The 26150-nt window shown below is 39.2% G+C and overlaps 1 protein-coding gene across 3 annotated transcripts in view; it reads left to right on the plus strand.

Moving 5' to 3' along the window:
* Nucleotides 1-26150, plus strand: part of NEK6 (NIMA related kinase 6) — a 62153-nt gene that overhangs the window by 11822 nt on the left and 24181 nt on the right. For all 3 annotated transcript variants that reach the window (XM_062641040.1, XM_062641041.1, XM_062641039.1), the window contains exons 2-5: nt 13151-13272; nt 21127-21267; nt 22329-22391; nt 25113-25223. In XM_062641040.1, the coding sequence (XP_062497024.1) occupies nt 13180-13272; nt 21127-21267; nt 22329-22391; nt 25113-25223 (408 nt within the window). In that variant the 5' untranslated portion in view covers nt 13151-13179. The remainder of the gene's footprint in view (nt 1-13150; nt 13273-21126; nt 21268-22328; nt 22392-25112; nt 25224-26150) is intronic.

Consider the following 26150-nt stretch of genomic DNA (forward strand, 5'->3'; position numbering starts at 1 on the left):
TGTTTGCTGCTTCCAGGTCTTGGATAGCTGTGCGTGGATTTTGCTGGACTTAAAATGTTTTCTGCTGATGAGTAGTAGTGTGTGATTCACAGGTATTAATAAGGTGTCAACGTAATTTGCGTTACCATTACTAAAACATGTTGTATCTTATTTTGAAATACTGTAAATATTTGTGTTTCTTTTCTGAAACAAACCTTTGTGTTTGTGCAAATATCTGGTGGTAAACAGTTGTCTTTGAATGCTGATGAACTGGTCCGAGGTAGATATTTTCAGCTGTGTTCTGGATAATTACTCTCAAAAACTGGTAATTTGAGATGGTTGGAAAATTACGTTTTACTTAGTTCATGGATTGCTGAAAGCTAAATTGCATCCTGTGCCTCAGCTGGACTTTTTTGTTTCTTTCTTTTAATTGCATTAGCACTTTAACCGTAAGTACTTCTCGTCATGGCTGTGGCTGATGGGGAGGTATCTGGTGGCTGATGGAACAGATGCTGCATTTTGAAAATGTAATGTAAAGGCCTTGCAGACGTCTGTTAACTCTTTGTTTTCATCCTTTCTGCCACAAGTGCTTTTTTTTATTAATATCTGAAGGACTGTGTAGTACCTGGAAAAACAACTGTGAGATGGACCTCAGTTTTAGTGAGAAGGAGAGACCAGGGCGGGGCAAGTCTTCTCCACTCTGTCAATCTCTTGTACCCATATGGTGAGAAACTGCTCAGTCTCTGATCAGAATATTGCTGTGAAGCTGGGAATGTCTGAAAGACACTGCGTGGTGTAGAGCAGAGTTTTCTCGGACAAGAAACTGGAAGTGAAACTGTGGAGCTGCTGTTTTGGTTAAGTGAAGCATAATTTTTCTGCTCCCTCAAATAGACAAATTTGTGTTCTAACAGCACAGTATTAGTCTGAGATACATGAGGTGTCTTGGCAGTCAGGGGAGGCTGGGAAAGAAATGGAGGGTGGGGAGGATAGATTTTTGTTTGCATGAGTAAGCTTATAGGTTTTAATGATTTGATACAATGAGTTTATGCTTCAATATTGAAGCTTATTAGAATAATAGAAAACTCTTTCACATTGAGGGCAGAATATAGTGTGAAACATGATGTCTCTTGCACAGAGCTTGCACATTTAGTTATAATTTTCTTGAAAGGATAATTCCCAGTTTCTCTTCAAAACATTCTGTGCAGGCCTTTCTGTATGGGGAAAAAAAATTGGACCCAATTTAAATAGACAAGTCTTGTGAATCCTGAAAGAATTTGGGCGTTTAGCCCAGGAAGGGGAGAGTTTTCTCAAGAACTTCATTAACTGTGTCTGTCTTCAGAGTAAGTAATAAAAGTAGCTATGCAGGCTTCATAAAGAACGGGTTTTTTTTTCTTGTACCCCATAGCCTTATCTGCAAGACACTCTTGAATGAATCTTGTTCTTTAAGGAAAACTGGGAAAGGAGATGGAGATGTCACATATACTGATGTAGAATTGTGGATAAGACCTGAAGAGATACAGGGATTCTTGGAATACTGATGCCATTAGTTCCAGATACTCAGGAACATGTAGGGAAGCTGACTAGTATAGATAAGACGCATTATAGGAATATTGATAATACAGTCTTATTTAGCATATTTTGAGGCTGAAAAAAAACCCAACCTATTTCTAATGTAACTATTTTTGTAAGTAGAAAAATGTTAAAGCTTTTTACATGGGGAAGAGTTTCTGCTTCCGTTTGGCTGTTACTTGCAAGATCCAGATGCTGCACAAGCTCTTCCTGTAAAGCGAGCATCTGGCTGCTTGGAAGCTTTGCCTAAGGTTTTACGAGGTGGCTTTGAAGTTGCCTTTGGATTTGAATCATATGAGTCTTTAGGTTGGCTGGGCTGCATAATTCTCGGCATCATTTCCTCTTGCTTATGATTATGAGAAATGTAAATACTTCAAGCTGTTGTTCTGATGTTTTGAAGTTGGGTGAATGTATATCTATACATATTTATATAGTTATAGGAATCCATATCTTCCTCTGTTCCTTTTCCCTGTATTTGAGACAGATATGTTGGCTATGAAGACTCATGTTAATGGCTGTGGAGAGAAACTGCATGAGCAGAGTAGTTACAGCAGGTTTTATGTATTCTGAGCCCATCAGACGTGGGCTTGCTCTTTTTCTTTGGGCTGCCTAAGAGTTCCTTAACCATTTGAGAAATTCCAGCAATATTTCAGAAGTACCTTTGTGAGGTTTGCTTATTATTGATCAGGTGCTTGGAAGTGTGCTAATAAAAAGGTATTCATTAGTGCTAATGGTGATGTTTCTAATCACATATGCATTTATAAGAACTTGGGTAGGATTTAAGGTCATAAGTTTAAGCTTTCTGAAAACAGACCAGGCTGGACAGTTGCCACATGGGGAATTTGGGGCTATAGCAGCAAAACTTACTTATTTTTTCATACTTTTGCATGTTACTTCTGTTTTTGTCTTACTGGCTTAAGATGGTCTGTTGGCCTATGCTCTTGTTTGAGATGGCTGGTTGCTAAAGTTGTGTCAGTGGGAAGAAGCTCTGGAAGAAAGTTAGTTTCTGGAAGAAACTTATTTTAGGGATTGGTTTAAGTTGGAACTTTTCACCATAGGTTGGGAACAATCAGTCTTCTCTATTACTTGGGTTTTTTGCTCTTTTTTTACTAGGGCTCTTCAGATCCTGAATGAGAGTAGAAACTATTTCACATATAGATTGTTAACTCTCTGGGAGTCCAGAAAGTTTACTTACTTACGGGCAACTGGCTTGGTTGCTCCCTTGATGGGGGAAGGAGATGGTACAGCCAGCAGGGTAATGAAGTTGACATTACTGGTACAGACAGCACACATTTCATAGCTGTATGTGATGTTGCTTTTTTCAGTTATGATTTAATGATATGAAAATATCTGGCAGTTTCTGTGAGCATTCACATTATGAATATATTTCCAACCTATATTTAATCTTTCCTTCATCAAAATTAATGAATTCTGAGAAGGATAACAGAAATGTTCTTAAATAATTTGGCTTCAGGCTTGAAAGCTTTATTGCATTATGAATTAAAAGGTGAGCATGTTGTTGCATGCGTGGTAAGCAATACAGGAACATTCCAGGTAGATTTAGTATGTGTTTATTTTTAACATGTGTTTCGTTAGCACCAGTAGTGGCCTGAGAGGTCTATTTCTGATGTTTCAAGGGTTATAAAAATGAATATAGTGACTACTTTTGGAAAGCTCAAAACTGCAACTAGAAGGATATAAATTAAGGTATGTTGGCTTTTACTTTATCTGAAATATACATAAGCGAAAACTAGTTGGGGAAGAACTCAGCCTGCTGTTGCTCTGCTGTGTTAATATTATCTCTCTTCAAAGGTACTGTTGTCAGGTTAAATGCCACTGAGTGTTATGCATCCTTAATTTTGGATGCGAGTATGTATTTGATATTCATCTACATCTCACACAAACACTGTACGCAAATATTTACATGTAGTGTTGCACTAGGGAGTTCTGTACAGTGAAATAAGAGGTGGGAATAGTCCAGTTAGGCTGGTGAAAAGGAATATTTACCTTACCACATTGATTACTTAGTCATAACTGTAAATCACCAAGTACTTTTGGCAGTGATCCTAGGACTGCTTAATAGAAGCAGCGTGAAATCATCCCCTGTAATAGATAGGGCTACATGGCATCTAAACTGTATTCAGAAGACTTTTGCAAACAATTGTGTCTTTTCATTTAGGTCCAAGTTCTAGGGAACTGATACTATAACATAGGAAAAAACCACAAACCCAATGCTTAACTCAGGTTAAACCTTTTTAAACCAAAGTTAGAAGTAAACTACCTGCCCTCCTGGCTGGTGGTGAGAACTGGTGAAAGTTACAAGCATATGAAATGTTCTATCAAAAGTATTGAATAAACTCAAGTAGCATCTTCAGACATAGTAATACAGTCAGGGAGGGAGAATACTGTGTCAGACCTTGCAAGTTTCAAGTAATTTTCCTAGATATGTCCCCAGCTAGAATAGTGTATTTGAGATGATAATCTGGTTTGCTTAGACTGGGAATAATATGGACCTGAGCTGGATGTAGAGAGTGATTTGAGAGTGGGAAGCTTGACACAGATACTTAATTATTGGCAGGAAGCATTTGTTTTATTGACATCTACAGTGATGTGGCTCTGAAGAGCTTTAAATGGTTGACTTGATGTCATTTTGCTTCTAGGTATGGAACAGTGAATTACAGTGTCTGTCACAGCATTTGTTTAATGAATATCAGTTGTTGACATAGTATGAAAAAGCTCTAGGGCTTTTCAGCCATTTTGCTGGAACATTCTCAGTCTTTGAGAAGCCAGCACTCTTTTGCTGGCTGTTGAAATGTGGATTGCAGAGAGTCTTGACAAAAGGTGTGCACAAAGTCTTAACACAAACTCATCTGCACCTACTCTCAGCTGTAGAATGGGCAGTGTGGTTATAAAGCCGTCCTTCTGCTCTGTGGTTGATTTGTTACAAGCATCCTCATCCTTTTTATAAAATTGCAGGTACAGTTTTCACTGAGGGCTGTGACTTGGTTTCTGCATTTTGGTTGGGCGATGGCACCTACTTGGAAAATCTGGAATATATACATGCATAAGTATATTTTTGTGTTTTCTTACAGTGAGGTTAATCTTACAGTGAGGTTAATCTCGCAGTTTGAATATTTGTAACTTCTATTAATATGAGATACTTAAGCTTGGATGAGGATGTGCTTCTGAAAGTTTTCAAAAATACCCATCTGCTAAATGAAACTCAAATAAAGGTTGAGTTAAATAACACATCTAGGGGCCTTGATAGATACTGACAGATAAAATACTGATAGAGGGAATTTTACTTCTTAACACAACTGTTGTCTTTAGTTGCATTTGATAACTGATGCTTTTATTACTTTTAGTACTAGATCCAGGGCCCTTTAAATTTTCCCTGATCTTAATGGCTTGCAAAATTGATTGCTGCTGGTTTTCATTTGTCCTTTAGAGCTCATGTCAATGCGGATGATTAAAGTTAGATAATACACTAATAAAAAAGGACTAAGATTTGGTCCTTCCTCTGCAGGGCTGGTGGTGGTAGGCAGCCACTGGTCAGCTTTGCATTGTGTAGGCAGCTCTTTTTGAGCAGTTCTTTACTGAATTGTATTATTTAACTATGCTTTTGCAACATTCTCTCCTGTCTCATGTATTTCAGTGGCATTCCTCATCTTGTCTCCTTTAACATTCATATTCATATTTATTTTCAGTGTTGGCAGGTGTGTATTTCACATTAACATGAGGGTTTTTTTGGATGTTAGGCTGCTATTTGCTTATGGTAATTTCCAGTCATCATAAGGTGACTGTTGAGAGAGATGAGCAGAGAGGGAAAAAATTGTCAAGCATTTACAGTAAATACTCTCTGCTTTTGGAAACGCTGTCAGAAGTTTAATTGTTAGGTTCAAGTAAGTTTGTCATGTGCCAGACAGAATCAGTCTGCCGTAATGAACGGGTTATGCACTTCACCAGCAAAAAGGGAGAGTGAGAAACCAAGGGAAGCTCAGGATTTCCTGTCACCTTGCACTGCAGAAGGAATGGGGTAGGCTTTTTAACCTAGCGTGTAATTAGGTTTTGCATGGAAGCATATATTACTGTGCGTGCTTTGCCAAAGCTCTTCAGTATGATGGATGAGATTTAAAGGTTGATCTGACTAAATTGCAATGAGAATACTAACGACAAAGATATTTCTGTTGTGAACTATTCCTACCAGACATCATAGCTGTGACAGAAATGGTGTAAGATAATGGACAATAAAAGTCACTCGAAAATAATACTCTCCTAGGATTGGACTGCCTTCCCCACAGCATGTACCCTGAACCGCAGTGATAATGTAATCATAAGCCAAGATCATCATTTAAATATATAGGTAATCTCATATAGTATCCTGACAGATTTATTTTATGAGCAAGCTACAGGAAGAATATTATTGGGCAGCAGAGGCAGAAAGTGTTAGTGATGTGGCTGTGCTTATTTTGTAAAAGAGTTTGCATTGCTCCAGTCTTTGGGGAGCTGCAGTGAACAGCTCCTGCTGGCCTGGGAGATGGCAGAGCCTGCCCCCCCCGGTGCACCTACTGTGGGTATCCATAGCTGACCTGGGAGCCTGAACCTTTCATCTTGGTTCTTTGTATATGTTAAAATATGGACATTTGTGCAGTAGCTTAAGTAATGTACTTGACTGTATTTAAACAACTCGTGGGTTTCTGGAACTGTATAAGACTTGTCTTTTTCATTCCAAACAAGGTACCTGAACAGAACTGCTTTCTTCCCCCTCCAAAGTGCCTGTGGAGTGAGAGGATATGAGAGGAATACATATATAAGCATATATATGTGTGTGTGTGTGTGTGTGTGTGTGTGTATATATATATATATATGTCTCGCATGATATTTGAGGGCATTGGAGCAGGTCAGAGGCAGAAAAAGCCCCGTAACATTTCCAGGAAGGGCACAGCTGCCTCCACAGCCAGGAATGCTGAGGCTCTTTGAGATGAAGTTGTGTTGCTTTTGCAGTAGTAGTGGTGCAGAAGTGGAAAGCCTCATAGTTTATTGTGCAGTATACTTCTTTGTGGCTGTACTAGGGAAAGCTGGAATTGCTGTGGCTCATTCTGCATTTGCAAAGCTCTTCATGGCAAGTCTCTGATTGCCGAGAGAGCTGCTCTGTGCAGTGCCACCCGTTGCTGTGGCCCTGACAGTTGTGGATCGGTGTAGCAGTGGCTGGAGTGTTTGGGTTTGCTGGCCCCTGCAGTGCTGTGGGCAGCAGCAGAGCTGCATGCAGGGAATATGGAAGCAGCTGGTGCGTCTTGCAGGAACGTGAAAAGTGTTGGTACAGAAAATGGTTGTAACACCAAGCACTCAAACTTCTGCTTTGCTGCCTACTTTAGAGGTGCATGGTCCTGTCACATTGATTATACATCTGGGAGCAAATAATTTGGCCTTTAGTTGAGTTTGAGGCATCCGGAGACACATGGTGATACCCGATTAGACTGGTCACAGCTGTTAAACCAAGCTGGTTTAGAGAGAAGCTGCACCCCAGGGCAGTAGGTGTGCGAGACTGAATGCCAAGATGCTGATGAGGTTCTGCTCCTTAATGAGTATCTTGTAACTAATGATCTTGGCCTTTGCTATCAAGTGCCTTGGGCTGTTCCACTCTGAGAATCCCACCTGTCAGGTACCTGCAAGGTACCATGGGGTTCAATGGGGCTTTGTGTTTTGGTTTGATTTTTACTGATTCAGGAGTCAGGTGGATGGGATGAGGCATAAGGACAGTTAGGTACCCAAAGAGGAACTGCAACCTGGACTGTGGTATGGGAGCTGACTGCATGAGAGGAGGTTTCTTTTCCCTTACTTTGTAAAAACTCCAGGTTACCTGCGAATACTGCCACTGTCTGCAGGAATAACTGTACTGCAGAAGGTGACAGTAAGTGCCAGGATGCTTGAGGACTGTGACTGCGTGGATGGGGTCTTTTTTAGGTGTTTTGGCATATGTTGTGTGTTTCTTCTTTTTGCATTATTCCCCTGTGGAGTGGGGGACACTTGGTGACAGACAAACCTACATCAAGTTGTGGTTTGAGAGAATAAGCTGCTCATCCCACGTGGGCTTTGGGCATATTCCCCATTATGTTTTTAAATTTGCTCTGTCTTCTATTATTATTCTGTTTATTCTGAGAGTAACTGAATTGTCTGCAAAACTGTGGCGATACCAAAACCTTCAACCTAGGTTTGTACCTTGGGTATTCTCAGTGCATTGCTTTCAAGATTTCTCAGCTTACGCCTTAAGATTTGTTGGGAGAAGGGAAGCAGCTCTGCACTGTGTTCAGTTACATCTTCTCAAATACTGATTTAAGTTGGCCTCGGATTCAATTGAAAGTCTTTCACTTCCTTCCATTGTTTTAGAAATCATTTCCCACAGTGGATCAGGTACAAGCAAACAGTTGTATGCCTGCACCATCCAGTTGGATGGGAGCTGCCGCTGTTTGTGCGTGGTTCTATGCTGTCATGATGTCTTTCTTGTATTAGAGAGTTAATAGCTTTACCAAGACAACATGTGTCTCACTTTAAACTGTGCAGCTGAATACCCATGTTTTAGTAATTTGAAATATCAGTGGAATCTGTATTTATGGGAGTTCCCTCTGATTTTGGTATGATAATGAGTACATTTGTGGTTGGTGCAGAGGGACGTGAGCCTGTGTCTGTAACGGAGATGGCAAGTGTACAAGGTAATTGATTTTGCTAATGTTGAATGATCATAAACTCCAGTATTTGAAAGTAACCTGAACTGCTGACACTTTTGCTATTGTAAAAGTTACTGCACTGGTTGGCAGCCAAGCCAAGTTATATGGAATTTGGCTGATGAAAATTGTTGCAAAATACTAAACCAAATTGTGATACATCGTTAACACGACTTGGCTGGAATGTACTGGATGTAATGCTGCATCAGGAGGACTTTGAGATCTTGCTCTATGCGCTTCATTTACCAGTAACCAAATACGGTTATCTGCTCCTTAATCCAGGACTAGAACCCAGTTGCTCTCAGTTGTTTTCCTTTTTAGTGTATATTTCTGAAAGCAGCTTTTCTGGAGGTAGAGATAAATGCTTCGGTTTTAAGATAGGGTGGAAATCTGTCTTCAAAACTGGAAAATGCTGCACGAGATTTTATGAACTGTATGTAGTCCTTTTGTATATGTGGATATTTGAGACATACATGTTATTGGGGACTTACGTGTATGAGACACTTGAGTATTCGTAGTAACTTGAGAAAGCTGTTAGGTTTTTATTGTAAGGCCTTTCACCGATGCTGATCCTGTTCTTTTATCCCCTTTCTGGGAAGATATGTGATGCTTCTTGCAATTTAAAACTGTTCTAATTTACTGTCATGGTCAAGACCCAGCCTGAAGATGTTTGACACTGCAAAGCTTCGTAGGAGATTTGGAAGCAGAAATAAAAAAGCCTGTCACTGGAGAAGTGAGAGTGCAGGGCGAGAACAATGTAAATGAAAACATGCCAATGTGAAGGGAGCTTCTTCCAAGACCTCTTATTTCCACCTATTGTCTTTGGCTGTTTAAACAGATATAAAAATCTTCGCTTATTTGTCTGCAACTGTTTCTCATCATCCCCCCTCCTTTGACAATAAGGAAGTAAGACTGTATCTGGAGTGTTATTGTCACTGCTAGGTTTTGAGTAGGCTTTTTCCTATATCCTGAAATATACCAGGATAGTAGATTTTTCTCCCACTTCTCATTCAGGTCAAAGACTGACTTAGCTGGGAAGATGTGACTTTGGTTTAGTTATGGTGACCACTGATTCTAGATGTTGGTGCAGTAAGTGTTACTTAAAGAACTTACTTTAAGAAATGATTAAAAGAAAATTCATGACCTATTGATAGCACTGTCAGTTAATGAGGCTTTACATGCTTTAAGCTGAATTGTTACATAGTTCAGCCTTTTTACTGAGGTGTGTTTGATGAACATTTACATGATGCTGGAGAAATGGCTTCTCCCAGCATGAGATCCTTCTATACTAACCTGTTTAGCTTGAGTGAGGTGGGAGATTGTAACTCATTCAAGTAACTTTGAGAAGGTGATTCCTTTTCAAAGGAATCAAGGTGTGGCTTTTGAGATGCTACATCTTATTAAAGTGCTTATGTTAATTACAAGGAAGGGTTTCATGGTAACTGTTGCATTCCTTGAGAACTTAAATGTAAAGGCTGTGTAGCCTGAGTGGAGTGATAGAGTGAGGGGTAGCTGAACAGATTTAAACATTTCTGATGTATTTATGGTTTTGTTGAGCAGTCTAAACCAGCTCTGATCTAACTAGACTGAAGAGTAGTGGTGGATGGAGTTCAGTGCAGTTGGCAGCCAGTTGCAAGTGGTGTTCCCCAGGGCTCAGTACTGGGGCTGGTTCTGTGTTAATATCTTTATCAATGATCAGGACAAGGGGATCGAGTGCATGCTATCTTCAGATTTAGTGAAATGCAGCTCAAAACATGGTAGCTTCCTCAGGAGAGTGCAGGTATCTGGAATAGGGGTTAAAGTCCCTGGTTTTAAGTGACATGTTCTTTGCTCAACATTTTTATGTTTAAAAATATAATTTAAATTTTAATTAAATTTTCATTTAAACCGGTATGTTGATTCAGTAGTTGGACCTTTTAAAAGAGAGAATCAGAGATTAAAAGAGCCCAGTAGAATTTTCTAGAACTATGATTCTGTGCAATTTGGGTACCCTTTTTGACATAATAAAGTGCCTTTGTGGCATTGGCTGTTATTTCCAAACCCTCCATGAAGCTCCTTCCTGGGGATCCCCCTTCCAGTCTACCTATAATGTGTGCTTGCCAGCAGCCCAGAATAGCCGAGCTGACAGCTTCCAGCAGGACACGCTGTCCTGTAGGTGTCAGGGGTCGGGGCTGGTGTCATGTGAGCTGTGCCGTATCTCTTTTCAAAGCTGATATTTAGTTCTTACTTCTTCTTTGCTTCCAGCTGTAGCGCTTTAAACAAACAGTGACCAGACCCAAATACTCCACCTAATACATTCCCCTACATGCTGGTGGCAGCCAGACTGCCCTGCACTGTTAATTGCCTTCCTGTTGTCTAGTCCCTTATGGTGAAAGTAATTGTACCTTGAGGTTCCTTGTGGCGAATGGGAAGTTATGGTTCTCTTAGGAATGTCCCAGATTTGTGTGTGATCAGATGACTCATGTTCTCGTCTTCAGAAATAACTCCCTTTTTGAGCTTTAGTCCTTTCTGAAGGCAGGGCATGGTAGACATGATGTTTGATCAGTGTTAGACTACAGCTACTTCACATGACACTGCCTGGACATGCCTTTTATCTGGAGGCTGTAAATGTGAAACTTCTGAATCCCGTTAGAGATCAGTGGTGATAAGTGAGGCCTTCAGTGGCCTGCGGTCCATAGCAGGGTGCTCTCTGATCTTGTGGGCTAAAAAACAACATGTGGTGTGTTCTCCCTTCAAGTAAACAGCCTTTCTTCAAATCCTGAATAGAAATTTCATAGGACAGCTTAGTGTTGATCTTGAGACATATTTTTAAGTATTCTCTTGGTTACTAATAAAGCTTGATACTGAAGGAATCTTAAAATCACACTTCACACTCATTTTATCCTTCTCCCACTGGAGTTTCATAGTATTGACTTTTAAAAACCTTTTACTGAGAGCAGCCTGTGTGTTAGCCTGGCTCTGCAGCAGGTACTCCAGCTCTCACAACTCTTTTCTAGTGAGTGCTTTGTTAGACTGAAAGTTCATTTGCTTAAGAAACACAATGAGCCTTTTCTGGTCTTTCTCCCTGATACTCTGTGTGTGTACATGTTACAGTAGGTGGTGTTGGGAAAGATCTGCCAGAGCTAAAGGCTTATTTCACTGACAACTGTTAAAAGCACCAAGCACAACTTGCAATTGAAATTCTTCTGCATCATATTTGCTCCCCCACTCCCCCAAATATTTAGAATACCTTTGTATTTTAAATTAAGAGTTAGTCGTTGCCCAAGTGCCAGGCATGCACTATTAATACACTAATGAGGTCAGGTTGTGCTCTTTCACTGAATGAATACTTGCCAAAACTCTTGAAGCAAGTTTCTGCAAATGCTTGTGTTGGCCACTAAATCTTCCCTTGTCACTATTAGGCTTTTGGTCACCGCTAAGGGCGACAACAGTGTGACTCTAAATGACATATTACCTAGAGCGTGTGGATAATGAATAACTGGCTATGAATAATGTTATTAAATAAACCCCAAACCTTCACACAGCCCTTTGTGGGGAAAGGATGTTCATGTATTTATTGTGTACATTTTGTATATGCTGTGAATATGCTTTGAAGACCAGAGCCTGACCCCAGACTGGTGTGGAGCAAGTTGCACTGAGATCTGCTCTCCGTGTCCCCTGAACAGCTCACAAAATTACCAGGGTAGTTGTTGGACAGTTAGGAAACCAGTTCCTTGACCTCATTCAACCATGTGGGAATTTCTCCTTTATAGAAAAGATCTAAAGAATGGAAACCCCCTACCACACTTCCAATTCCTTCTGATTGGTTTGTGTTAGGGTTGATGATAACCTCTTTTTGAGCCCTCTCACCCAAGTTCTGGTGTCTCTTCTTGCTTCCTGTTACTCACAAGTTTTTATATGTTTGTTTGTATACATTGGCTTTATGATACTGCTCAAAATAAAACTAATCTCAGCATATTGTGAAATAAATTGATTCAAGGTAAACCAAGAGGAGCTGTGTAGAAGTTCTGTGTTGCAAGTGTTGGATCTCACAGCTTTCCATCAGCTGTGCTGCCAGCATAAATGAAGGTTCAGTTTTGTTTGTTGTGACTCAGAACTTCACAAAGGAGACTTTTACACTTTAAGGAGGGAGGGGAGACTGAATTGGTCTCTAGAGGGTGAGGGATAATTTGAGATGGTGAATTTATTTTCACTTCCTTGCACTAAGCCGTGTATCTGATAACTTCTGTTAGATTCTGTACTCCAACACCACATCCTTTTAATTTGTGTATTTTTTTGTAGGGCATTCTGCTGGACAGCTGTGCTTAGTAATTGCTGTAGGTAAAACTGGTACAAAATAATTCATGGAAATTTCCCTTGTTTGTTTATTCCTAGAATAATACCTTGATCTCACTGAAGCTAACATGGTTTGTAGCCACTGCTTCCTGTGGCTCACCAACCTGCATGACAACTTTTAGTTTCAGAGTGGAGAAGAAAGGATGTGGGTAAAGCTACACTTCTAGGTTCTCTTTGGCCAAAGAAAGCTGCAACTGGCCTGATGGGACTTTTTGTCACTTGTTTTACATATGGAAATGTGCTAACCTTTCTTGAGTTATGCACTGAGTGCCTGGTGCAACTGGGGATCATCTCGATTCAGCAGTTCTAGGAGAGGCAATGCGTGCCACTGTTAGAGTTGACAAAAGTGGTATCTTTCATAGATAACATACCACTGACCAAATAAACCCATTTTCTGCTAATTTCCTTATTACTAAATGATACCAGTAATGTTTGTGGGTTTGGTTTGTAATCTGGGGACAGCAATGGTCGCTTTGACCTGTTGCTGCTTTCAGCACTGAGTGGGCAGTGATGAGACTTCTCTCTCACCTTTCTTTTAACTCCAGAACAGTGAGGCAGAGTTTGGTATGATACCATGGAAGGGCAGCATAACCATCCACATCATCTAGGGGACCAGAACAACCCTCTTTGCAAGCTGCCAGGGCAAGAGTACCAGCATGATCCTCAGGTAAGTACATGTCTCTTTAATCTTTCTCCTTTTGTGTTCTCTTCCATTCCTTTTATAAAGGTTTATAGATTACTTAGCATTTAGCTTTCCTTTCTTCCCTCTTTTGTTTATAGTGCAGTTAGAGCACTTTTAGGGTATATCCAGTTTGGGAGTCTGCCAGCCTGCCAGAGTTTCCTGAATTTATTTTTTTGATGATAATAAGAGAAAAAGGAAATAGCTTGAATTTTGCTTAAAGCAAGTCTTTTTAAATCGTCTTATAAAAACATGTTCTATGTTGGCTTTCTCCTCTCTGGTGCTTTGAAGAAAAGGCTGAAGAAAAGGCCAAAGAAAAGCAGTTGATTGTGTAACTGAATAAATGCATTTTATCTCCTTTTATAGTTTAATAATAAACGCTGAAGAGGTAATTACCAAATACAAGAAAAAGTTCATCCTACAAAAACTGCAGGCTCTCTGGCTTCATTTCCTGTGTGTCTCTGGAATCTCTCCCACAATGTGTTTTGTCTGTACTATTATCAAGTTTCACTACTGTGGCTCATATCTATCTCCCTTCCCTGCCTTTCTGCAGAAGTGGGCTAAAACTAGGGTTAAACCTGCATTCAAAGTAGGGGTGGTACCTTCACTGGAATCGTGAAACCTGTACTTTGTGAACTGTGGCTACTTGCCTTTTTTAGACCGTTTTGTCCATTGATCAGAGCAGTTGGGTTTTACCTATATGCATTTTAAGGAGTAAACAAAAAGCATCATAGAAAAGCTGTCAGAAAGAAGGATATTGCAACTGTGGTGTAAAGTCACCTTGGGGAGGGGTCTGTGGGTGTCAAGTTTGTCATTCCAAATGCACACTCCAGTGCTGATCCAGGTCCTTGACCAAGAAGTGGTTGTTAAGAAAGCTGGATCCAAACACAGATTTGCAAAAGCCATAAGTTGCCTACACACAGAATACAACGATGAATGTATCTTGCGCAGCACTGCTGGGAAAGTAACGTCGTATGGAGCAAAGCCCCCCTCTCCTAATGTAGCAATTTGTCATATTAAGTCATTTAATAATAATTGAATCCCCTTGATTAATCTCCTAGAATTAGCCAGTTGCATTTTGAGCAATTAGGGTTAATTACTGCCTCATTTGGCAGGATAGAGCCCCTGTAATTATTTCATGAACAAGATTAGGAAGTGTTCCTATGCAGCAGATACATTCATGGCATCTTGGAGCACATGTTAGAATTTGTAATGACATAGTTAAGTGTAATTAGTAGCTAATAATCTGTGTTCTGCTGCTATGCTGAGACAGAGTGGGCTCATCTTGCTCTATGGTCATTGTTCAGTGAAACCTCCCCTCAACTCTCTTAATACCCAAGTTGTGTTAATGGGGGTCTCTAAGTATATTAACTGCTCTGAGGATGATCTCATTTAGAATTAGGATTGCAGAAAGAATTCCTTTGGTTTTGTTGTTAAAATCCATTTTTAAAAAAGCTGAGTAACAAAAATACACAGTCTGCCAGAGAACTGCACAAAATATGTCTCGTCAGCAAACTGGGTTTAAAAAATATCAAACGGTGTCCTGTGTAGAGGCCAGGCTGCCTGACACTGATGCCATGGTATGATTGCTTATTACTGACTTCTTATTTTCCATTTTGCAGGAACATAATTATATATAATTTTCCATTTCTGATACCTGTTACCTGAAAGAATCAAAAATTACATCATTTCTTTCTTCTGAAGATTTAAGTAATGCAGAGATGCTGTATAATAGCTTGTGGAAGAAAGATGTTTGAGAAGGAAAAATTGACCAGACTTGTCTTAACAGAAATGCCATGAATGGCAGGGATAAAAGCTTTAGTAGCATCAAAACAGAACTTGAGCTTGTAGAGTCTTAGATGAGGGGAATTTTTTTTTTTCAGTCTGACAGGGGTGTTTTACAGCTAGTTAGAATAGAGCTGTGAGTATATCAGACTTTTCTTTCTGTCTTTACTATAGTAATAAGATGACACACTTGAGTAATGCTTCATATTTAGGCATTTTCTACAGTAAGTCAATATATAAATATAAAAGGGCCAATAAAATCACAGGGTTTGCTTCTGCCTCTCCTACCTGCCCAGCCATTACCCTGATGAAGTTTGTCAGCAAGAGGCAGAACATTTTCTAGTCATGTTCCAGAGTGAAAATGTCAGTTATTTAAGTCTCTAGGTTACTTAGTGTTTATGGCAATAAGCAATAAAAGTTATTTAGAAGTAAATCAGTGATATAAAAATATGAGCTATGTTTTTTTTTACTTAGTTTTCATACTAAATAACTCGCTTCTAAACAACTCTTATATACTCACATAGCTTAGCAGAGCTGCTCATGGTAGTTTCATTTTGGTCTGTGAGTTGTAGGTAGACTTGAACTGGTCATCTTGCAGCAAAGGCTCTCAGTTTGTTTCTGAAATACGTTATTTTTAGATTAATGCTGATTTCTTTATGAATATCACTATCTTTATGAATATCTACTATTTTCAAGCTGGTATTTCTCTTTTTCCTTGTCATAAGCTAGTGCAAACATCTGATAGAGATGTTAAAACTTAGAGATTTGAGCCAAGTTCTTCAGCAAACTTCAAATTCTAGGGAACAGGTCAGGTTGAGGATATTTTATGACTCTAGTTTTGAAGCTGCAAATTGAAAAACCTTATGTATCCTTCAGTAATTATTTGACTACATGTTTGAAGGATGATCCATATTTTAAAAGTTTCCTTCTCTTTTGGGAGCTTAAAGTTCTTAATCAATCTGTTCTAATGTATTCTCATAAATTCATGCTGGAATTTCAACCTCAAAGTATGCAAAATTATTTTCAGGTAGGCATTATTGAAGGAGATGGGTGTATCATTTCGGACATTATAAAGAGGTTTGAAACGCTGCTGTTGATAGTAAATCATTGCTTATAATGCATGTGTGCTCAACTGGACGGGCTGAAGCTTCCCCATCTACTATCGCAGATGTCTTTTAAAGGTGAAATTAGTTTATGGTAAATGTCATTCTGATGAAGTATGCACTTTAGAAGCAAGGAAACAATTCCTTTAAAATTAATGATGCATTGCAAATATCAGAAAAAGCCTTCTATCCAGTATAAAGATAATTAAAATTCAGGTCAGAAGTGTATGACTTAGTCGGGCTAAATTTTTTAATGAGATTTCAGAAAATTAATTGGGCGAGTGTGTTTTTACTCTTCTAAGGAATACTTCATTTCATGGCTCTACAGGAAAGATGCTTTTATTGGCATCTAAAGATTGTAGAGTCTGACTTTTTTAACTGTTGGTTACCCAATCTTTAACAATTTTTAGGCTGATTATAAATAATCTAAACATCTTGTGACCATTTGTGCAGACTGATGACTAGTGCTGGTTTCCTGCGTGGCAATAAGACAGCAATAGAACAACTGACCTTATTAATTAACATTAGCACCCTGGGTTTGTATATTGTGCAATTAGCACTGAACATTCCCCTTTTTCAACTCAGAGTTATTTTTTTCCTGTGCCCCTGGGATAAGCCGTCACACACAGTCATTGCTCTGCAGCATGTCACTATGTTACTGATGGGTTTGTCCCTCAGTACTCTCCTTTGCCTGCAACATTGAGTTGGAGGCTGCTGGATGGTTTTCTCAGGATTGTTCAGGTTTTCCCCAGCTTTTAAATAATTACAAAGAAGTAAATTTGTTGGCCACACATGAATTGTTCTGGAGATTGAAAATCCATCAGCAGAACAAGTCTTGCTCTTATTCTTCCTTATCCAAAAATACAAATTCAGAGTTGTACAACTACTCATTTAAAATAATACAAAACCTGGATGGAGGTGTGATGTAGCTGTCCTGCCTGCATGTGGTTATAGCAGTGTATGGAGGATTAGGAGGAAACTGTCAAATGTCCAGCTCTAAGTTTTGACCTGTTTGTGTTCCTGTGTGCTCAGAGAGTTGCATGTGATTGGGCACCTGTGGTAGCACCCTTGCAGACTTTCCTGACAATATGGAAGTAGAAAGTACATCCTGTCACCTTACTAATTCCATTTTGCAGAAAATCCCATAACGCCTCAAAATTGGAGGTGGAAAATTCTAGCAAACTTGTGTAAGTGTTGTGACAGGGGCTTCTTGTGGCATTACTCTGCCAGCTTTGAAAGTTTTGCTTTCGCTTCAGTGATTACATCTCAAAGACAAGATGTGTGCCAGAGATGTTGTTCATAATAGTTTGTTCTTGGGATAATCTCTGCCTTTCTTTGTAAAAATGAATAGCCTCTTTATTTGAATGAGGAATTAGTTTACTTCTATCTTCAGCTTTTTTAATGAAGTAGTAGAAGAATGAGACTTCATTGTATGGATAAAAAGAACAGTCTTTGTCTCAAAACTAGCTCTTTCCAAACAATCCCTTTCCTACAGCTGCCTTGGGAGCAGAAATGTGCAAACAGCCTAGTTTTCTTAGTGCCTTTAGAGGTCCAGTGATTGGATGGGTTTTTTTGGTTGGTTGGTTCTTTTTCTTTCCCTTTTTTCTTTTTCTTTCCCTTTTTTCTTTTTCTTTCCCTTTTTTCTTTTTCTTTCCCTTTTTTCTTTTTCTTTCCCTTTTTTCTTTTTCTTTCCCTTTTTTCTTTTTCTTTCCCTTTTTTCTTTTTCTTTCCCTTTTTTCTTTTTCTTTCCCTTCTTTTGAATTCAAACTCCATCACTGATCTTGAAACCTGTTCTGCAGAGACAGTACCTTGGTTTTACTGTATGCACACAGACCTGAACACTTCACCAAGCCTGAATCCATCATGAAAATGAGAAAATCTATTTCTGATGGTTTGAAGATGATGGTGGTATCTAATTTCACACACAATTTACATCTGTATATGAAAACTCTCTCAGATTGAAGAAATAAAGATCATGGTGTATTTGAAAAAATAGATATTGGTTCTTTGACAGGTTTATGAAAAATGGTAGTGGTTAAGTTTAGAAGGACTTGAAAAAGATCATGAAGTAAGTGAAATGTATGCAAGGCCAGACTAAAGGGGTGGTACTCAGAGAAGGCAGATATTTCTTAGGTATTCTTGACCTTGTGACAACACTGCCTCTTAATGTTTAAGTACAGCAAAACATAAGAGAAGGTTAAGCTTAAAGAGATGTATGGGGAAATGGACTGCTGTAATCCATAGGGAGCTTTCTGGCATGGTTTGGTCTAACCTGAGCTTGCTCTCTGGTTTATACTGAAATCAAACATCTTCCAGCCTGTATGAAAGCTCCAAGCTCCGTTACTTTAATTAGGTCTGATAGGTTGTGATAGCAAATGCAAATCTAGGTCATTGCATATGTAAATATGCAGCTGTAGTCCTGGAGGATGCCAGAACATATCAGCTAAGGTGTCCAGTCATCACCCAGCATTAACTCCAGCATGGCAAGCAGACTTTATGTGCTAACCATGTGAAAGTGGTTAGGACACACACATACACCCTGTCACTTCCTAACATTTATTTATTTTTTCAGGTTAGGAAGTTGCCAGATAATACTTGGCACATGCTTAAAATATTAATTTACACTTAAACACGCTTAGTTTTAACGCACAATTTAATGATTTATGAAGGGCAAATGGATACCATCCTTAACAGTAGCATGGATTTCTTCCTTTAAAAGAAAGTTTTGTGGTAGTTGCTTCATAAAATCTCATTAAAACTGCTACCTTTATTGTGTACGTTAACTCCAGGTTGGAAAAACTTGCTCAGATGTTCTTGCAGCTCAAGAAGAGCTGGCTCAGGAGGCACACATTCACAGTTAAGGAAGTGCTTTGATGCCTTTCTGTATTTTAATTAGGCATAAGTGTTCTGTAGTTCTGTGTACTGACACCTTTGTTTTGGCTGGATAAAGCAATCTGACTGGACAGCTCAGTTCTTTTGCCTAGAAGCTCTTGTGTGAAGAAGTTGGGAAATGGAGATGTTAGTTACCAGTCAAGTTGAACACATCCTTGGGTTCAGACATTCTTCTGGTGATAGTTAAACTAAGAAAGCTGCAGGGGCTGATTCCTTTGACTATTTGCTTGTCCGATTTCACCCCATGTTGCCTTGCTTTGTTGATGAATTAGTTACTTAAAGGTGAATGTGTGTAAATAATAAAGTAATGTTATCTTAATATTCTGCTATTTATCTGATGACCCATTGACTCCCTTTTCCTCATCAGTGACAGGATACCCCTGTTTTATTGTTATGTATACACTGCAAAGCTTAGAGAAACAAATCCTGCATCTTCAGTTTAATTTTTATTTTGCTGTATTGTTTTAGCTTGTAAATGCAGTGTAACTTCAAGCACAGCCCAAGTACTGAGACTAACTTTCACAAATCTTGGTGGCAGTGGTGGCTGTACAGTAAAGTTGGTAACGGGGCTTCTTTCACAGTACAGAGGAGACTGAAGTGATCTTAAAAGGGAAACTCCCTGAACTCTTGAAAGGAAACACTTGATGAAATGAGCTTCCTATTTCTGTGATTCACCTTTGTGAATAGCTGCGAATTCTCATGCACCCCTCTTAATTTGTGTAGGTTACTGTGCATGAGTTAAACTTTTTACTGTGACATCTTTAGCCTAGAAAAATTAAAACTGTTTCTCATGGTATGAAATAACTTAAATGTTCATGGTGATGGAAAAACTTATCTATGGCCTTGGCATTTCACAAGTAATTAGTCAAATTGGTGGTTCATCTGAAAAGGAGCAGGTTTGCTCTTTTAGGGAGCTTAAACTGAGAAAGCTGATGAGCACAGTGCCCTGGAGTTACGTGCCTACTTGAATTAGCAGGCATTGGCTGGACACTGTGATGTTGCATTTTTGTCTCCTCTGGAGTTCAGAACTATCTAAGCTTCTCAGTTTAGCAGCAGTCCTCTCTTTTCATCACTGCTGAGCTTTATCCTGAGGAAGTTCTCAAGGGCACAGGGCAATGATGTGGAAGTGCAGGGCAGGTTCCAGAAACAAAACAGCCTTTCGCTGCCAGAGATGAGGGGGAAAGTGATGGCAAAAAGAACTGATAATGTTTCCACTGTCTGGTTTGTGATTTATGTCTCAAAAACATTGAATTTCACAACTTTGTTTACAAAACCTCTGCCAAATAACTGTGAGTGCAGTTCAGAGCTGCACTGACACCTGGAAATCTGGAAGCTTTTTCAAATATCTGATTGATACTTCTAATTCTTTGTTGAATAGTAGTCAGTTTTATTTCTGTTTCAAAGAAGAACAGCCTAAACTTACTTATTTAAATATGTACTGTAATAGATCCTCACTCTCTTGTGTGTAGTGCTGGCAAAAGATGCTGGACTGAAACTGAAGGCTTTACCTGCATTTTGAATGCTTCTATCTCCACACCTCTGTGTCAGGAAATGACAGTGGTAGCAATAGTCATCTCCTTAAAACATCCAGCCCTCCTGGCCTGCCTTCCCTGGAGACTTGTGCTGGGATGTCTGCTGAGGATCCAGCACCAAATGGTAGCTGTATCCCTTGGATGCGCTCCCCTCGACTTCTGTTGTGTACTTGTTGCTAGTTTTATGCTTTGGTTAATATTTTTGCTCGGGTCTCTGCCGTTACTCTGTGCGCACTCGCAGGTAGATGCTGCATTTCGCTGTGGCAACTGCTCCGGTACAGTGCTGTCTGAAGCAGGCAAAGACAATTGAAGGTGGAAAAGGAAAACCAGACCACTCCGTTATCCATTCATTGTACATCAAATTTCTTTGTCTTTCTTCTGGTCAATCCTTACTGTAAGGAATTTATTCTCTTGAATATTAGTCACAGAACCCACTACTTTGTGGTCATAAGAAAGATACTGGGAATGCTGTTGAGGATTTTGCATCACTTTTTCTAGTTTATTGATTTAATTTCTTTTATCTTGCACAGAGACATTTAACATCGTACCCGTATCGCTGCACACTGGCAGATTTTCAGATAGAGAAGAAGATTGGACGAGGACAATTCAGCGAAGTTTACAGAGCAACTTGTCTTCTGGACAGGAAACCTGTGGCGTTAAAGAAAGTTCAGGTGAGCATTTTAAATTCAAAGTCTTATTATTTAGCAAGCAGAATGGGAATGTTTTAAGTATCTACACAGATTACTTTGAGTTGGATAATTCTTTCAGTATTCTTTTGTCAGCAGTAATAATGCAATGAAATGCTTTATAAATTGAGAGTTTAAGGTTTGGGAGCACTGGATGATCTGGTTTGACCTATTTATATTTAAAAATCTGTATGTTCTATATGGGACCCTGCTTCAATTTTGAGCCATCTGTTTGCGCTTCATGGTCTCTATCCCTCATCATGTTGAAGTGGGTTAATGTTTTTAAATGAACTATGAAGCAGTGGTGCAATTTATTTTTTATTTCACTTTTTACTTTATGAAAAGGATTCACTAAATTAGAATCCAGTATATATGAAGGAATGAGGCCCTAATGGCTGTGCTCATACAGGTAGGAGGCTGCCATCTCATCACAGATAAATCATGAGAGCACAAGAATGAAAAATGCCGGCACTTGCTGATGGAGTGTTAAAAGGATTTCTGAGAACTTTCATGCAAGCCATATAGATCTGTGACTTGGTTTAAGTATTGTGCAGTGTTCAGAACAGCATTTTGTTTGAAGGAATTTGCCTTTAATCCTTCAACAGATCCTTTAAACTTGTATTTCTAATGACTAACTCTCTTGATTACTTCAGAATGAATATTAATTCCCAGTATTATTGTTAATTATTACAGAGAAATCAGTGGAAGCTGTATCTCTGAAAAGAAAAAAGTCAACTTTTTTATCTTTTATTTACCGCATGGAATTAATAGAAACTTAAACAATGTTTTGAAAGTCACAACAGCAAATTCTTTGTTTTTTTGTGCTTCTTGGAATACTGTCTACGTGTTCTGCAATTACTTTTACTCTATTCCTAGCCTTTTAGTGGCTTCAAAATAAAGAAAACATTGATCTTTCTTTGATCTGGGGATCATGTGAATACTGATTACAGCAGAAAATACACAAATTAGGGGAGGCGAGACCAAGTCTTAAAACACAAAATTACTTTTTCATTGTTTTTTCTTTTCTATGTTTTTTGTCTTTGAAGATTTTTGAAATGATGGATGCCAAGGCAAGGCAAGATTGCATTAAAGAAATTGACCTCTTGAAGGTAAGATTATTTTTTTTTTACCATGGCTTTTCCTGGGCTTTTTGATTTAAGAAAAAAAATATTTTCAGGTTGGCAAGGTTCATTTGCCTTTTTATGGCAGATAAAACTTATACAGCATACACAATGATCTTAAAAGACCATGCTTTCTTTTGCAAGCTAGAATGCCTACATGATGAAAGAGTTGTGGTATTTTTGGGTTCTAGGTAATTTAAACAGTTTTGTCTCAAACTCTAGTTACAGAATGTTATAAACCTGCACTGGATTCATTGGGAGCGAAATATGTGAATTTATTAGAAGCAGAGGAAACTGAAAATACCCACAATGACAGGAGAGTCCAGAATGTCAGCTCCCAGCTTCCTGTGTGGGAGGACCAGAGGCAGCTTACCTTCTTGAGTGAAGCTCATCAAGAAGCCAGATACCAAATCAGGGTTATTGTAGCGGTAGAGTTGTGAAAAGGAATATGCTCTCTGCTGCCGAAGTCACTTAAATTATAGGTCACTCTCCCCATTTTAATAACATCACCAAAGCTCTCTAGTCAAGCCGTGGCAATACTAGAAGCCTGATTCAGCTCCTTTTGAAGTCAAAATGTTGTATCTGTCTCTGAGAGAATGTATCTAAGTTTAAAATCCCTGGCTGGAATGAAGCACTATCTGTGTGTACTCTGACTATTGAGGAATTGGTGATGGAATTGCATAGACTTGCTGTAGTCCATCCTGTCAAAATAATACTTTGTCCTTTTTGATCAAAGATTTCTCTCTGACCATGAAACCAAAGGGTTTGGTTTTTTTGTGGTCTATAAGTAAATTATGATTATTCAAAACTTCCCAGAAGCCAGACAAAATTGGATATTACTTTCAGTGTAATTCTGGCTAAAAGGTTTCTGTAAAGCAGCTCAATAATGCAGCTGTAATCAGTGTTAGGGCTGCCAGCACCCACACTCAGTCATTTAGAGGTGGCTTACCCTTCCACACGCCTCTTGCTGACAGTGCTGCTGTGCATACACATCAGGCATTAACTACCATCACACTTTTAGGATGCATTAAAGAAATAGGAAATGTCATTAACCCAAGAGAAAGTGTTTGTGATGTTTGGTGCATTTAAGAATCTGTAAGTATGAATATACTTCCCTTCTGACAAAAGAAAATTTCAGTGGTCTTTTCCATGCCACATGAATATACAGTATTTAAGAGTCAATATGTTTATTTAAAATAAGTTTGACAAAAGGAGGAGTGGAGAATGGAAGTTTGGCTTCTCCAGAATGACCAACCTGTGTGTCCTGGGAAAACAGAACAGTAAAATGTTAGTGTAGTGGCTTTCCCAGCAGTGTGTGGGCTTCACTACCTGTTACAGTTGTACTATTTTGATGTGTTTTATTGGCATGTGGTGCTGAGGCTTAGAAAAAGGCTTGTTTGACCGCCTGAGCTCAGTGATGCCTTTGGAAACTTGTGAGAGAGTTCCCTCAGAGCATCCTGAAGAGAACAGAAAGCATCTCTTAGATCCCAGGCTTTACTGCACCTACGAGAGCAATACACAGCACCCAGCATCGGGTCTGCCATCACAGTGTGTGTGCAACGATGGGGGGAAGGCACCCTGATGTGTATTAGGTGTTGGGCTACTCGGCTTATGGTTTTGGTGCTGCTTTTTCACTGGAAGCTGGTGTTTGATCAGTGCACCTGAGAGCAGACATTTACAGGAGATTTCAACAGAAACAGTGGGCTGTGGCATTTATTTATTTATTTAAGGCTTGGGTTTGTGGGAATGTTCTTCTCCTGATGCCTGCACATGGATCCCATTAAGGCTAATGTGTGCTAGTGGCGTGGCATTGCAAAGGAGAATCTGTCCTCTAATGTGCATGCAGAGAGGAGTGATTAGTGTGATGGATCATAACAGCGTTTCTTTTAGCTTTGTAACCCCTGGAATAAGACAGGTTGAGTCACAGCTGTTTAGTACATGACATGCTCACTTCAGGAGTTTCTAAATTTACTGCATTTCAAAGAGCACAAGAGGGAGGGAGAATATAGAGCAAAATTAGAGTAAACAGAGATACTGAGATACTGCATTGTTTTTTAAGCAATTACAGTTTTCCACCTTAAGAAATTCAAACATAAAATATTAAACAAGGTGAGCCCATTTCTTGTGAATGAAGTGAAACAATCTGAGAAGGTGCGAGTTTTTAAGGAATGTAGAAGGAAAAAATCTTTAATATCAGTTGTGGCTATAAGAAGAATCTACTGAAATGAAAAAAGTAATGAGTAAAGATGCAAGCAGAAAGAATCAGAAAAATAAACTGATGTGTGCCATTTGTGCATTATTTTCCTCCATCAAAGTTTTATTAAATCTGCTCTTCTAAGGGACAAAGAGACCTCAAGGAGCATCGTAGTCAACAGTTGGGTTTTTCTTTAATGCAGAAAAAATCAATTATTGCTTAACAAATCTTCTCTCAGGGCATTGATTTTTAGCAATTTGTGAGATTAAAATAGAAAAGGTTGTTTCACACTACTTTGGGCTGTATTGCTCTTTACTCAAGACACTTTTATTATGCTGTGCTTATGATAATAAGACTTCTTGCAGGATTTTTGTTTATAATAACTCAGAGCATGGTTTGTAGTTGCACCCATTGTGAACTGTTTTGCATAGTGATTACAGAAGCAGCACAGCTATTATATCTTAGGGTTTGCTACTACAGCGTTGAAAGTTTCTTGCATTCCCTTTTATCTGCAGCAACTGAATCATCCCAATATTATTAAGTATTTGGATTCTTTTATTGAAGACAATGAACTTAACATTGTCCTGGAGCTGGCCGATGCTGGTGATCTCTCCCAGATGATTAAGGTAAGGATGTTCCAGTTCCAGAGGTGCTACAGATTTTCAGGATTAGGCAGACAGAGACACAAGGCAATGGGCACATCTGTGCTAGAAGCACTTTTATTCTCTTCTCAGAGTTCTGCTCACCCACAGGGTGCTTCCAGAGCCAAAACCGAAGTGTCTGGTGACATTATAAGCACTGAAGGCTATGCTGGTTGCTTTTGGTCCCTGCTTTGGAAGGGAGCAAGCTTCTGCATGGTTTGGTGGGATGTGTGTTATTTGCAAGGTTGATTTTATGCAGCTTGTGACTGATAGGGACATTTAATTATTGTTGGATTCTCTATCCGCATAACCTGTCTGCCACTCTGCAGACATTCAAGAAAGTCTATTGACTTTCTTGGCAGTGGGGATTTGGGTTTGAGAAAATGTTTCAAGTACTTGTTCTTCTTTTATGTTGCTCTTAGGAATATGTGTATTGCTGCAAACCAGCTTTAGTTAAGCTGTTACCACCTGCTTTTATATTTTCTTTGACATGTTAATCTTTAGACATACATCCCTTGTGAGAACAGATGTGTTATATCAAGTTTGTTAGCACTCTCAACCTTCTCTCCATGTTTTACCTGTTTTTTTTTGCCATCATTATTCTGTAATTATCATAAATGAATGTTTGGAAAGTTCTCCTCCTCCTTGTTGTCACAGTTAAAATATCTTATTAACAGATTTGTTTTCTTCGCCAGCAGAGCAATGAGGCACTAGGCCAAAGGCTGTCAAACAACTTACCCATTTAGTCCATAGTCAACGGCTAAATTTACAGTACCCATGAAAATCTGCTCCATCTCACAGGAGAGTCCCCCTGGGCGAGCGAGTTGGGAACAGGCAGTTGGCAGAGCTGCTCCTGGGGAGAGCCCCAGAATTCCAGATACAGCCTCATTTTACAGTGCTCAGTAGCAGGAG

This window comes from Pezoporus occidentalis, unplaced genomic scaffold, assembly GCF_034315485.1.
Source record: "Pezoporus occidentalis ecotype Australia unplaced genomic scaffold, CSIRO_AGI_Poc_V1 ctg68, whole genome shotgun sequence".
Taxonomy (NCBI): Eukaryota; Metazoa; Chordata; class Aves; order Psittaciformes; family Psittacidae; genus Pezoporus; species Pezoporus occidentalis.